General features: G+C 39.1%; 2 protein-coding genes across 4 annotated transcripts; one reads left to right on the forward strand and one right to left on the reverse strand.

Moving 5' to 3' along the window:
• Positions 1 to 77: 77 nt before the first annotated feature.
• LOC103701737 (non-specific lipid transfer protein GPI-anchored 11-like) lies at positions 78 to 2,634 on the forward strand. The gene is made up of 3 exons (XM_039130025.1): positions 78 to 1,420; positions 1,561 to 1,593; positions 2,306 to 2,634. The coding sequence occupies exons 1-3, from the start codon at positions 1,075 to 1,077 to the stop codon at positions 2,458 to 2,460; spliced, it is 534 nt and encodes a 177-aa protein (XP_038985953.1). The 5' UTR covers positions 78 to 1,074; the 3' UTR covers positions 2,461 to 2,634.
• A 192-nt stretch (positions 2,635 to 2,826) lies between these two features.
• LOC103701738 (probable protein phosphatase 2C 62) lies at positions 2,827 to 11,614 on the reverse strand. Of its 3 annotated transcripts, XM_008783899.3 has the most exons (9): positions 11,075 to 11,392; positions 9,958 to 10,922; positions 8,714 to 8,775; positions 8,349 to 8,418; positions 5,416 to 5,503; positions 3,872 to 4,041; positions 3,526 to 3,669; positions 3,293 to 3,421; positions 2,827 to 3,222 (listed from the first exon to the last, which is right to left on the reverse strand). In XM_008783899.3, the coding sequence occupies exons 1-9, from the start codon at positions 11,262 to 11,264 to the stop codon at positions 3,055 to 3,057; spliced, it is 1,986 nt and encodes a 661-aa protein (XP_008782121.2). In that variant the 5' UTR covers positions 11,265 to 11,392; the 3' UTR covers positions 2,827 to 3,054. The 3 variants fall into 3 exon arrangements, with proteins under 3 accessions (XP_008782121.2, XP_038985951.1, XP_038985952.1); XM_039130023.1 differs by having other exon boundaries at positions 9,958 to 11,614; XM_039130024.1 differs by lacking the exons at positions 2,827 to 3,222; positions 3,293 to 3,421; positions 3,526 to 3,669 and having other exon boundaries at positions 3,878 to 4,041; positions 5,416 to 5,493; positions 9,958 to 11,614.
• Positions 11,615 to 13,537: the final 1,923 nt, after the last annotated feature.

The following is a 13,537-nucleotide window of genomic DNA, read 5'->3' on the forward strand; positions in this document are numbered from 1 at the left end:
TATAAAAACGAGCGGCTGTGATTAACAGCATGCACGACTATATGGTGTACATGATGTAGGATGTAATTTTTGATAAAACTCATGCCAAGTAAATGTCATGTATCAACGTACATCTAAAGAGAATTTCTCAAGAAAAATAATCTGGTTCACCAACATTTTGGCGCTAGTTAGACCAAAGCCAACATTGTATTAGCCCCAGCAACCAAACTAACCAAATCTATTTTTAGGAAATTATGAGAATATTTAAAATTTTCACATGAAATCTTTCTTTTTAAGGAGGAGAGAGAGAGAGGAAGAATTAAAAGGGATCCTGAATGCAATTTTACTATGGTAGCAAAGGATATAGGAGAGAGGAATAAGAAGGAGATAGCAAATTGGCATTTTTGGTGTATAGTTTCCTTCCATACTATTTGAGATAAAAGAGTATTGCATACTTCCCTTAATTTCTTTTGCGTTTAAGCAAAAATAAACAATTATCTTCTATTACATTTCCTTTGCGAAACCATCCATGTGACGGAAGAGTTGATGGTGTCGTATAAGTAAGTCGTCACCTTTCTCCAATGTCATCACTTCAATGGAGGTTATGAGGGCATAAATGAGTTCCAAAGACCTGGTGCAGTTACAATATGAGTCAAACTTACGGTTTCCCGAATTTTGAGGTGCATTCTCTCTCGTGAGCCTGGTCCCAGGTAAAGTCCAGGCTCCAGAAGTTCTCATCATCCCCATGCAAGGACCATCAATGCATCCAGAGCTCCAACCACATGCCCCATGCTAAAGACCCATCTTGTGCCAAATTTCTCTATATTTTATCTCTGTAAGTTTTTCTGTCTTTGAAAAAATAATAATAACCCTTTTTGAAAGGCTGGGCTCCAAAGCTAGTGCCTACACCCACCTCCACCCATCATTCCACCCAGCTACAAGCGTGCCATTTGTTTATCTTACCTACCCCACTCTTTTCCTCTTCTAAAACCCCACCCTTCCCCTTCCACTCCCCTGCTTCAAAGCCATTCTCTTAGCACTAGCCATTGCCTTGAGTCTCTCTTGCATTCCACTAGTTCTTTCTTGTTAACAACAATGGTTTGGGCTGGCAAGCGTGCATGGGTCCTTGCCGTTTGGCTCAGCCTGGCCATGGTGCATGGGGATGGGGCTCAGGTGGGTGCACCCTCACCCTCCATGGACTGCACCTCTGCCCTTCTCAACCTGGCTGACTGCCTGTCCTTTGTGGAGGAAGGGAGCAAGGTGACCAAGCCCCAGGGGCAGTGCTGCTCTGGCCTCAAGAAGGTGGTCAAGGAGGATGCGGCCTGCCTCTGTGAGGCCTTCAAGGGGAGTTCAGACTTTGGGGTCAGCCTCAACATGACCAAGGCCCTGACCCTCCCCTCTGCCTGTGGGGTCTCCACCCCTCCATTCAGCAAGTGCAAGAGTGGGTCCTCTTCCTCTCCTTCCTCCCATTGCTTGGTCCATATCAGCAGCACTGCTTTTAAGCTATTTTTCTTTTGGCTTTTGGGTTTTGATAAACGAGGTTGAAGAAGCTAAAACTGGTTGCTTTTTTTTCTGTTGCAGTTGCAGTTGCTGGTGTGCCTGGTGCAGCCCCTGGTATGTTTCTTCCCCTGGGATAAATCATGTCATAATTACATCATTGTTTTTTTTTTTTGTCTTCTATTCTGCTTTTCCAAAATATAATTTCATCTCATTATAATTTAAAATGTCGACTTAATCTTATTAATAAATTATTCTTCCTCTTCTTCGTTTTTCTTCTTCTTTTTATATAAAGGAGACCGCCATCCGGCAATAAATTTCCGTCGGACATACCGTCGTTATATTTTCTAAGCTATATTTGGGAGGTCCGTATATTAGAAATTAACAAAATGAAGTCCTCTCTGTCTCAGAAAAATCATGGTGCATGCTTTTATAATGCTCATCCGACTGCTAGTAATTCTTTCTTGTTTGACTAGCTTTTTCTTCTAAATTTTAGAATGAAATAGTGGAAGATATATGTTATAGACTTACACTAATTACTAACCCTTACATAAACGAAAACTATGGGTAATCTCTCTTCAATAATATTATGTCTTTGAACATTATAAAAACAATATCGTACATTATTTTCTATAGTTATTTCGAACTATGATCGTCATAATACGATGGCTGCTATTTCAACTGGCTATAACGGGTATGACTGCTGCTTGAACATTGATGACGGTCATTTATTTCTATTGAGTTGAAAATATTTGTCGATATATTTCATATTTAGAACGCAAGTTTCAGCCAGAAGTGCAGTCCTGATGCCAGTCTTGTAATCTTGCAGCCCCATCTCCAACCCCCGGAGGACTTTCAGTGTCCGGAAGTGTTTCAACAGTCCCAGCTCCATCACCAGCGCTGTCAGGTGCCCGAGCGTTGCCGGTTCCATCGTTCATTCTTGTTGCTGCAGCAGCGGTTGCTCCCTTGTTTTACTACATTTAACTCCATCTCTTGCATCCATGGATCTCTTTTGTAATCCATTTGAAACGGGTCTATTTGCTGTTGGTGTTTAGAGTTGTATCTCGGAGGGTTCCTCCTCGTTATATCGAGCCCCCAGTTTGATAGTTTCTTTACATACATATCAATCAACTATCGTTTATTTTTAGATTGTTTTAATGCCAGAAGAGTTATCGTTCGGACTGTCGGTCTGTGGCTGAGATATTTCTGAACCCACGTAGCCAGACAAGTGAACTTATGAAAAACAAATGGTGAAAAAGTTCATGTCGACCACCTTCCCATATTTATATGGCTGTGATTGAAACTCGGAATAAGAAAAAAAAATATTGACAGAGACGAGATGATAACTAGTTTATGTTAGATTTGAAAGCAGAACAGCTAATGCATTGACCAAACACTGGGAATTTATTACACAGCCCAAAACTTGAGCCGAACACAAAGTCCAGCAGCTCAGAGTAGAAATTAACCAGATTACACCTTTTGTACCCTCCCTTCTATTTGCACAAGTAGACTGCCCGCACCACCAAAACCATAGTGCAAATAAGGATTTAAATAACTACAGATTCATGGAAGATGAAGTCATAAGTCCGATCGCTGGACGATGGAAACAATGACGGTCACATCGTCGAGTTTGCCACCGGTAAAACCAAGGTATCCAGCTGCAAGGGCTGCATCAGCAAATGGACTTCTCGCCGATGGCGATCTTCCGACCTCCTGAGCCCTCAGTGCCAGGAACTCGGCGATTTCCTGAAAAACTAAATTGTATGAGAAAATAATGCTTAGATTGAAATAACTGATGGTATGGTTGGATTCACACCGTAGGCTTGAGGCTGGCCCCAAGGGACTTGGATACCATTGCTGCTACTTCCTGTTCGTATAGATTGTCGAACAGGCCATCCGTTGCGGTCACGATTACATCCCCTTCATCTAAATCAATTGCATAGACCTGAGATTGAATACATTTAAATTGATTGTAATGTTCTTTTGAGACCCTGACACCAAGTTTCCTGGTAACACCTACTAGAACTGCTGCAATGGGAATTACTGTACCTCTATATACTTTGAAGGATCCTCTCCTCTTTCAATCTGCAGGGGGAAATTGAATCCATAAACCATCGGGGTGGACTTCTTCAAAATTGTGCCATTCCTTATCACAATAAATCCTGAGTCTCCAATATTGACCACATGAAGAACCTGTATTAAATTGATAATTATAAGTGTCAAGGACTCTCCAAAGTTCAAAAGAAAAACCAAAGTAACTTGACTTCAGATGCCATAATGAAAACAAATGATTTCGGATGCTATAATAGAAAAGAGGACTGCATTAATCACAAATTCCCAGTTAGATTGTTAACATCACGAGTTAATATCACTATTTATCTTCTCAAGAACACACCTGTCCATCAAAATAAGCAACCAGAACAGTAGATGAACCAGGAGAACGAGCTTCAGCGGCACTCTGAATTAGAATTTGGTCAGGTTTAGTTCCTGGGACACCTTGACATTCTGAAACTAATTTCTCACAGTTCTGCATCAGTTCTCGAGCATATAATCCTGCATTGATTCCTAAAAGAGTAACAGAAAAATTAGATCAGATTAAAAATATATATAAAAAAAACAGTATAAGGATTCTTTTTTGGGAAAGATCCCAAATAGCCACTAAACCAAAAATAAGTTTGTTAAAAATGAGATTTTGCCGTTTCTCCTAATTCCTCAACTTTTTCATGACTTGCAAATGCTAGCATGTGTGCCATGAGCATAAGAATGTTGGAGGACATGGTTGTCTTGCCTACCACAAAGCCAACACCGTCTGTGTTGTTTTGAACCAACAGGAATTTCCCCAACCATCCATGGTCAGTGCCATCTTTTCCTTATTAATTCCTATCTAGGATTACATGTTTCATCGCAAGGAATTTCAAATCCTTCCCAGAAACTCCGTTATGGTTCCTTATGCACAAGCATGGGCACAGGGTTCAATCATGGATGACTGCATGTCTGACTGCACAAGTGTGTCTAAGTTTGCACATGTGCACATGTGCATGGGCATGTAAGCAAACATGCACATGCATGTGAGCATGACCATGCATGTGTAAGTGCAAGCATGTGCACATGCGCATGCACATGCATATACCTCCATGTGTGGCAGTCGTGTGTGTGCATGAATATGGATACATGAGAATGGGGGAGTGGGGTTGCGTGTGACCCAGTTGTTTGCGTGCATGCAAATGTGTGCAATGGGATTGTTATGAGATTTCCGCTATCAAATCATGTTGCAATTTTCTAAATGATAGAAGACTGATTATCACCAGATAAGGTGACTTCGAATCACAATAACTGCTTTTAATGTCCAAGCTTTTCTTTGGACCAGCATTTTGGATTAACTCATAATCATCAAGATGTGTGAGGATACCAAAGAATACTTTTCCTCTTTGAAGAAAAATGGCATCTTTGCTTCATTGGTTTCCCTCGAGCTTGAGAGGTCATATCCTCTATAAATTTTGAAATTTACTATGTCTTGAAGAATGATGTAAATATTGGCTACTTCACTAAGTCATCTGATCTTTGATGAAAAAAGCCAGTTTGTAGCATTGGACCTCATGGGAAGGGTAGATGGGGAGGGATGAGAGTTTGAGAACATCTATTTTAGAGAGAGAGAGAGAGAGAGAGAGAATTATTTTCCTTGCTCGGTCTAATGAAGAAAGCATTTTCCTACATTTGATTAATTTATCTCATTTCTTTAAAGAAATTATCTTTGCTGCTCCAAAAGATTGCTACTTAGATTGAGGTATGTTTATCAAATCACAATGCAGAATCCAAACTTTAACCGTATTCATGATGATGAAATATGTTAGAAACATTGTTGTGCCAGAAAGATGAAGTACATAACTACTAGCTAAAAGAAAACAGAACATAAACTTAAGCTTTTAGAAAGAGAAATACCTTCTAGTGACCACTGACCTACTCCATCAGCTACGCCGAACCAGTTTTTGCATGCCACAAAGTATGCATCTTCCCCACCTGTCAACGCCTGGCATTATTATTCTAATATTACTGAGCGTGGATGTTTTCTAATAGCCCAAACCAAAAAGGGAAAAAAGTAATTAAATTGTCCAACATGTTCCACTTCTAAAACGAACATTTCAAATGGTGAAATATATAAAATATATAAAAATTATTTTATAAAGAATGACGAATTGTAATATATCTGATTGTAGTGTTTAAAGAAAAAAGAATTTTGTACAAGACACGTTGAAGTTGTATGCCATTTATCTAAAGATGAGATAGAAGAACCTTTTTTTTGTACTACAACATGCATTTCCACTCCCCTAGTACGGAGAGCCTCTTGTAACGATATCATTTATGCTCATATACACTTCAGGCACATTAGGTATAATTTGACAGAACACATAATTTATGTCCTCCAAATATTGGATTAACCATTCTGTTTCGTTGGTTATTTTCTTCTTAAAACTGATGTACATTAGGAGAAAGTAGCAGGCAGTATAAAACGTCCAACACCAACCTAGAGCATGGTTGCTTGCTTGCTTGCTTGCATGCGTCCAAAGGAATATCAAGCATGCACCTCTTGGATGGTCTTGGACATTGATGCCATAGTATGTTTAAATTTTTATTTTACTAATCGTCCACTTTTAAAGCGGCTTAACTATCCTTTTGCTTCATAAATATTGCTTTTGCCTACAAGTCTAAATGCTGAAAACACTGTATGGAATTTTCTTTTAGTATCAATAATGCAATCCCTCAAATTCCAAATTCCTCTAGTGATTAGGAAAAGGCCATATAGAAGCCCCACTTTGCGCATTTTTTTCACCATTTGCTCCATTGACCAAGAATATAGGCACTTGCAACATCAAGGAAGCCTACGGTATCATGCTACTGAAAGCAATCAAAGATTGAATTATGGATCATTATTTCAACAAGTCAAAGGAACCAAGGAGGTATTCAGATGGACAGTATGTCAGACAAAAACAGGAATGTTGACCTATCAGTTTCTTGCTGAAAAGGGTTAAGATGGTTCAGTTCAGGAGAGGCATGGTGGGAGAAATGGAGAGATCATGCATGGTAGAGATCCTAGAAAAGTTACAATTGTGCAAATCACCTTGAAAGGACAACGTACATCTGTATGAATAAGTTTTAGACAGTACATATCAAGTTAATTGATTAATCTAAATATTAAAATGAAAAAAAGGGATGATGAGATACTTACACAATTTAGTCAAATCAAAGACATGAACCCATGGCTAAAAAGGAAAAAGAAGTGAAGAATGGGACTGCAAGGGGAAAAGAGAGGTTTCCTCCTCAGCTGTCTTCTATCTTTTTTATACCCATTCCATGTCGTACAAAAACCTTGAAAGGTTTCTCCTCTGCAGCATAAGGTTAATTAAATAGCAACAATCGCTACCGCCGGTTGGCCTTCCGGATTTAGTCTAGGCTCCTCCTAAAACCCAAGATCACTTTGATTAGGAACTAGTCAGCAATTCATTGTGTAGGGTTTAAGTTTGACCAGGAGCCAGTCTCAGGATATCCTGTGATTGTTTATAGCCTGATAATATCTTTAACTGTATATAACTGAGGCAAGGCTTCTTGGCTAAGGTTAAAATTTATAACTGAGTTGCCCTGCTCATGACAATAACAATACAGGAACCCAATTAATGGACATGGAAAGCAAATTCACTTGCTGATATGAACTGCATATTTTCAATATCCATGTTTATTTTGAGTATGGACGTAATCGAATTTTGATAGTTGAAAAAGTATATATAGTAGTCATATATAACATATACGATGGAATAGATCATGAAAATCTGGATAGTCTAAATTAAACATATAAATATAATTATCTATTTTACTGTACATTTCAAACTGTGAAGCTAGGTTTTAAATATTGGCGGGTCGACAAGGCATCCCACCATCCTGAGTATTGGGATGGTGCATGTTAGGACAAGATGGGTCAAGAAATAGACCGGGATGGGATGAGACATTAATCATCCCAAGTGTTGATACATGGGGCATGCCATTCCCCAAAAAAAAGGGACAGCCCTGTCCCATGGTATTTAAAATCTTGCTCTAAAGTGAAGCATTATGAAGCTCCTATTTCCATGTTTCCACAGATAGGTGTGTCACTTGTGCCATACTCTATACAATCATAACTAAACCTAAACTTGACATTAAAATTAAAAAAAATCTACATATTATGCTTAAATCAATATGAATATCCAGACAATACATCAATGTCCATATCGATATCTGAACTTGGAAAAAAATTTCAGAATCCATACCCATACCCCTATCTAGATAGATAAGCATATAAATATCCTCATCCAATTTGAGACATGAGCTGGATAGAATTGCATCGTATGTGATCGATTTCAGCTCTATGCAAGCTTTTATGAGTCTTCGAGGTGCTCCACTAACACATTGATGATTAGCAGTCATGTGATCCATTAAGATGGAAATAAGCTTCACTAAGACAGAGGTTCAAATTTGATAATCCCCAGAAATTAATTAGTGCAAAGTACTCAAACAATAATTCAAAGTCAGGCGGAACCTCCATATAACATACATCACATCTCTGAGTCACAAATGAGAACATGCACTTGTAGACATGAGCCCCATTACTTATCCTATGGGCAGTAACGAGGGATCAATTGAGATCGATGAAAATTGGACAAAATTTTGAGTTGTATCAAGATGTCAATCTTAGATCTTATTTCGGTTCGATACGTCCACCTACTTCTGTCTCCCTATAATCATTGTACATGCTGATGGAGAAAAGATATCGACTTTTTTTAACACTACTGCAGGCATGACAGAACTAATCGCATAAACAAGGCTGCACAACAAAAAGGGCTTACCTTTGAAGGATGTGGTAAGATGGCAGCTCCTGAAGACAGGGAAAGTGATGGTGCTGATATAGGAGTCACACTGGATTGTAAATGAATTAGTCAAGAGAATGAAATTTCTTCTGACTTTATAATTACTATAAGCAATATGCCAAGACAGACATAAAAATAAAAATCCATGCATCAAACTATAAATAGACAATGTTTAGACAACAAACGATTCGTATAATTATGATACAAGTTGGAGTCTGATCAAGAATCCTAGAGACATCTAGCCAGGAATATGTGCAACCCCACCTATGGGTTATCATAGCAATATGCCACACGCAACCTCATCATTTTAGATAACTTCAAGTTTAATAAGAGAATAAGCATACCTGTTAGGACCAGCCACTTCAGCACTCCCATTATTCTGTTCAGTCATTTCCATAATTTGGCCCTATATATGTACCAAAAGTGAACTAATATCAGGTTTAAATGACAGATGTAGAATTACCAATTCCAATACAACCAAAGAAACAGGAATTCAAAGTTTAGATCTTGAATTGGAAATGCAACTCATCATCCTTTGGGATATTGCTCACAATGCACTATATGCATGATAAACATTGGGAGTTACACAATGCAAAACATGAGCTCTCACATAAACCATTCATCATACTAAGAAGAAACATCGTAAGAGAAAGTCTCACAAAGATTTATATTTGGATATAATCTCGCTACCAGGTATAAACTTCTAGTGATTCTTAAGCTGAATGGTTAAGCTTACATTTTTCAGGAGAAAATTGATTAAAATCCTAAATCCATATGAGGGTTATAGGCTGATAGAGACTAGTGATCATAGAACAAAACTTCTTGCCATTAATAGTAATGGAGTAACAGATAAATACCAGATTAGGAGAAGGTAAGGGATATGGCATTAAGTTTAGAAAGTCAATATCAACAATACAATATCTAAGTATGAATGCATTTCTTTCTCATCAACTGGTAAAAGGCCTTCTTTGATAACTTTAATGATGGTAATCTGATACCAACTTCAATAACATATATTTGAAAATTGAATTTACTATACCAGACATAGAATAAATGATGGCAAAAAGCTTTCCTAGTATTGCAAGGCATGAGTTTGATCTACACCCAAAATCAATAATATCCTAGATTAACCCAGACATACATTATCTCATGACTGCAGATTAAAGAATGGATGTAGCAACGCACACTTGAATTAAGAACAGCGGACCATCTTATCAATGGATTCTTCCTCTTCAGAAAGATATCATATCTCTGGGCATTTATGCATTCATTGCAATTTACTCTCCATAAATTATGATTACGCTTCATGTGCCATCGGAATAAGTATGTTATCCTGCAGCTCGCCAGCTAAGTGGTGCTCAATTATTTATTATACATCATAATATGCATTTCTGATTCCAATCAAACATGCTTTTTTATTTATTATTTGGGCAGTTACCTTCAAAGACTAGCAGTAGGAATAATATAAAAATTAATATATGACTTTGAACCCAAAAAAAAAACTTTGGAAACATTATTGAAATCATTGAGAAGAGAGCAAAAGCATAAAAGATACATAAATATAGCAGACAGAAAGCCGGAAGCTTACCACCATTGATCTTTCAACCGTATTCTTCTTTGCTTGATCTTCTATAGAAGAGGAATTTGATTCAACATCCACATCAAGGTCGGCATCCATTGCATTAGAAACCTCTGAAGCCTCAGTATCTTCCAAAATACTTTCCATGCTATCAACTTCACTGGGTGCTGGAACTTCTGCGGCAAGGCGGATTTCATCACTGGAGTCACATCTCTGATTATCCGTATCAGAACTCCTTGGTTCTTGTAAAGTTTCACCCACAGAGTTGACTTTTATATCCTCGACATTAATGGGAATTTCTGATGTTTCCAATGCTCTTGCACCCAGTTCAGAATTTTTCACAATTTCTGGAATGTCACTGTTCTCTACAGCGAAAGCACTCTTTTCCTGATGACTACCCAGAGGCTCCATTGATTCCAGCACTGCAATATTAGGCTTTGAACTCCCCTTCTCCTTCTCTTGTGGAACTTCTTTAACTTCCAAATCCATAGTTTGCACTGTCTGATCACCATCCAAAACCTCCATTCCTTCCAATTTCTTCTCCGCCTTCAAGGAACCATCCAAATCGATGATCCCTGAGGTAGAGCATTGTTCACTTACTTCTGTAGCCATCGTCCTCAATTTACCATCACCATGGGAAACATCTATCTCTCTCAGTTTCTCCATCGCTAAAACAGCAACTTTCTCTTCTTTCTGTATCCCACTATCCTCTCTGCCTTCGCAAGACTCGATTTTTGGAGCTTTTTCTACAGTCTGAGTACCTTCTCCGTCGCCACTCTCCAGAGATACCGATCCTTCCAGCTCAAGATCGGATCTTTTCACCGTTTCCTGATCGATTTCACCAAATTCTCCCATCGAAGAGCCTCTCACCTCCGTCTCCTCTGAACCCGAGCTATCAGCCTCGATCGCAACCCCGTCCTGCTTCAATTCAGCAGCATCACCGAATCGAAAGATGATGCTCCCGTCCGAGCACTCTGCCCAAACCACCAAACTCCCAGTAAACAACAACAACAACAACAAGAAGAAGAACCAGACGAAGGCAATAAAGCACGTCGATCTCGACGCAAAGATCCGATTCATGGCAGAGAAATCGAAGCAGGAAGAAGGGGGTGAGGATCTGGAGTACCGGTGGTAGAGCAGATCTCGAGGGAGGGCGGGGTGGAAGGCCTCGCGAACGTGTGGGACGCTGGTCTCGGCCTCGCCGGCGGCGATCCGGAGAGGGAGCGGCGGAGGGGGAGGAGACCCGGCGAGGCGGTCTTGTAGGAGACGGGTGAGAGACGGAGGTCGAGGATGCCGGCGAAGGGGATCTCTGCCATTAACGACGGCGGCTGCGTCGGCGGACGGCGAGCTAGGGCTCACATCAGAGAGCGAGGATGGCCGATGTTCGGTATGTTCGGTATCGGAGGCAGGAGGAGGAAAGGGAGAGGATAACGATGAGGGAGAAGCGTAGGACACGTGCCAGGGAAACGCCGTTCCTCGCAACGCCGAAGACGGTGAAAGTTGACACGTGCGAGTCCTGCACAGCTGGAGACCGGAGTCCGTAGTCGAGGAGCTTCTCGGCGGGTGCATCCGAGATCTCTTGCGGGGTCCTCCAAGATCTACATCCATGTAACATTTTTTGTCGGGCAAGACTTTGTCCGCCATGTCCTCCCCTAGGTTTAATAATTGTTATTTTACATCACCTGTTTACCCCTAAGTATTCTAATTTAAACGTTAAGGTTTAGGCTTAAGAAGAAAACAAAGATATTATCCATTTAACTTTTAATAGTTTATTATTATTAGTAGTATAATATTCTATATTTTAGTTTTTAACAAATTGATAAGTACAAAGTCTCTTGAGTTCAAGTTGAATCGACCTCCAGAGGTATGATTAAGTGGATCCAATGAGGTACATGGGATAACATGTTCTATTGCGTGATTTTCTTAACCTATTCGATGTTAGATTATTATCTCTCAATACAAAAGATGATGCTGAAAAGATTAGACCGGCTCAACCACTAATGCCAAAGTAGGTAATATTTTTATTGGGATTTTTTTTATATGAATACCTTTCTAAATATCGAATTTTGCATGAATATCCTTCCAAAATTAATATTTGCATGTATACCCTCGTCAAACACTTGTTTTGTCATTCTACTTTTTTTTTTTTTTTGTTTTTGCATATCTACCCATACTATCTAACGACATTAAAAAATTAATGGTTTCAAATTAAAATGACTAAAATATCCTTAATGGGTAGACAAGCAAATAGATCGCGATTCCGATAGCAGAAGAAGAACACAAGGACAATAGCATAATTTTAAATTTTTATTTTATTTTTAATTAATATAAATATGATTTTCTTAACATCTTTAGAGCAACCGCTATATTATAGGTATTTGTACAATAATAGAGTTTTACGAGGATATATATGTAAATATTAATTTTGGAATAGTATTAATGCAAAATTCGATATTTAGAAGGATATTCATGTCAAAAAAAAAAAACTTTTTTTATTATAAGGAAAAAAATAACTGCATTTAAGGAGGGCTATCATTTGTTGAAATCTTAGTGTTTGTTTATAAAGCAATGCGTAAGTCTAGGAGAGGAATTATATCCAGGAAATAATAGCAAAGGCTTGTGCTAATGCAGGGCGCATGGAGTGAATTGGATGAGCAAATAAATCGCATTATATTCTAGTAATGATGGTAAGAGGTAAATGATACATGCCATGGACCAGTGATAAAGATAAGAGGCAAATGGTGGGTGGCATTCAGAAATCCAGGTAATAGTTTCCCTTTTTCTTTTCCTGGTGCAGAAGTAATAATTTTCCTTTGGTTGCAACTTGCTGGTGAGGACGACAGAGTCACAAGAAGAATCCACGTATTAAATGCATGGCATCACAAGAGTTAATAAATACAAAGACCGATAGGTGCAGGGTGGATCTACTAACTCTTTTTTTTTTTCAATGGATGAAGATGGCCTGAATTTATTTATGGATCATGACGCGACATGGACGGTTTATCTACGGTGTTTATAATGTATTGGAAGTCAATATGGCGTGTTTCTTAGGCAAGGTGTTATTAAAAGCAGTCGTGGGGCCCATATGGAAATTGTGATTGTTTTTTTTTTTTGGTAAAAAAATAGGATGGGAGGAGGAGAGGTAGAACCTCACCCGCATAGCAGTCCCGACTGGACCCTCCTTCCATCAAAAAATATTCGATGCAGATCGCAAGTTTCCACATGCCCTCTTCAACCCGTGGAAAACCCCACTGAGTCATCCATGTGTGAGTTTGTCACTCCAGCGCCACCTCATTACTGATGGAAGGAAAGCATATCCATACATAGCCATCTGGACGTGGAGCATGCGGTCCTCTGATTTTATCGATGCCTGCACGTTTCGAATCCGGACAACTCGGATGGAGTCCAAACCCCCTTACCACCAGACTACCACCTTGGTGGTAAACTGTGAGGTTTGATACGACCGTCACCGCTAGGGGACCACGACATTATCTTCTTATACTTTTTATTATTTTGTGAGATCAAGATAAGAGTAGAAAGAAAAAAAAAAAGATTTGCATGTGTCTAATCTCGATCCTGATTAAAAAAA

The sequence above is a fragment of the Phoenix dactylifera genome, chromosome 9, assembly GCF_009389715.1.
Source record: "Phoenix dactylifera cultivar Barhee BC4 chromosome 9, palm_55x_up_171113_PBpolish2nd_filt_p, whole genome shotgun sequence".
In the NCBI taxonomy this organism is placed as follows: domain Eukaryota; kingdom Viridiplantae; phylum Streptophyta; class Magnoliopsida; order Arecales; family Arecaceae; genus Phoenix; species Phoenix dactylifera.

Excerpts from the sequence above, each read along its gene's own strand:
- LOC103701738 (XM_039130023.1), bottom strand. The coding sequence starts at position 11,592 with ATGGCGGACAAAGTCTTGCCCGACAAAAAATGTTACATGGATGTAGAT. Across the intron at positions 4,042-5,415 it reads AGGTCAGTGGTCACTAGAAG|GAATCAATGCAGGATTATAT; the intron begins GTATTTCTCTTT and ends TTACTCTTTTAG. Across the intron at positions 3,422-3,525 it reads ATCCTTCAAAGTATATAGAG|GTCTATGCAATTGATTTAGA; the intron begins GTACAGTAATTC and ends ATTCAATCTCAG.
- LOC103701737 (XM_039130025.1), top strand. The coding sequence starts at position 1,075 with ATGGTTTGGGCTGGCAAGCGTGCATGGGTCCTTGCCGTTTGGCTCAGC. Across the intron at positions 1,421-1,560 it reads TCCATTCAGCAAGTGCAAGA|TTGCAGTTGCTGGTGTGCCT; the intron begins GTGGGTCCTCTT and ends TTTCTGTTGCAG. Across the intron at positions 1,594-2,305 it reads TGTGCCTGGTGCAGCCCCTG|CCCCATCTCCAACCCCCGGA; the intron begins GTATGTTTCTTC and ends GTAATCTTGCAG.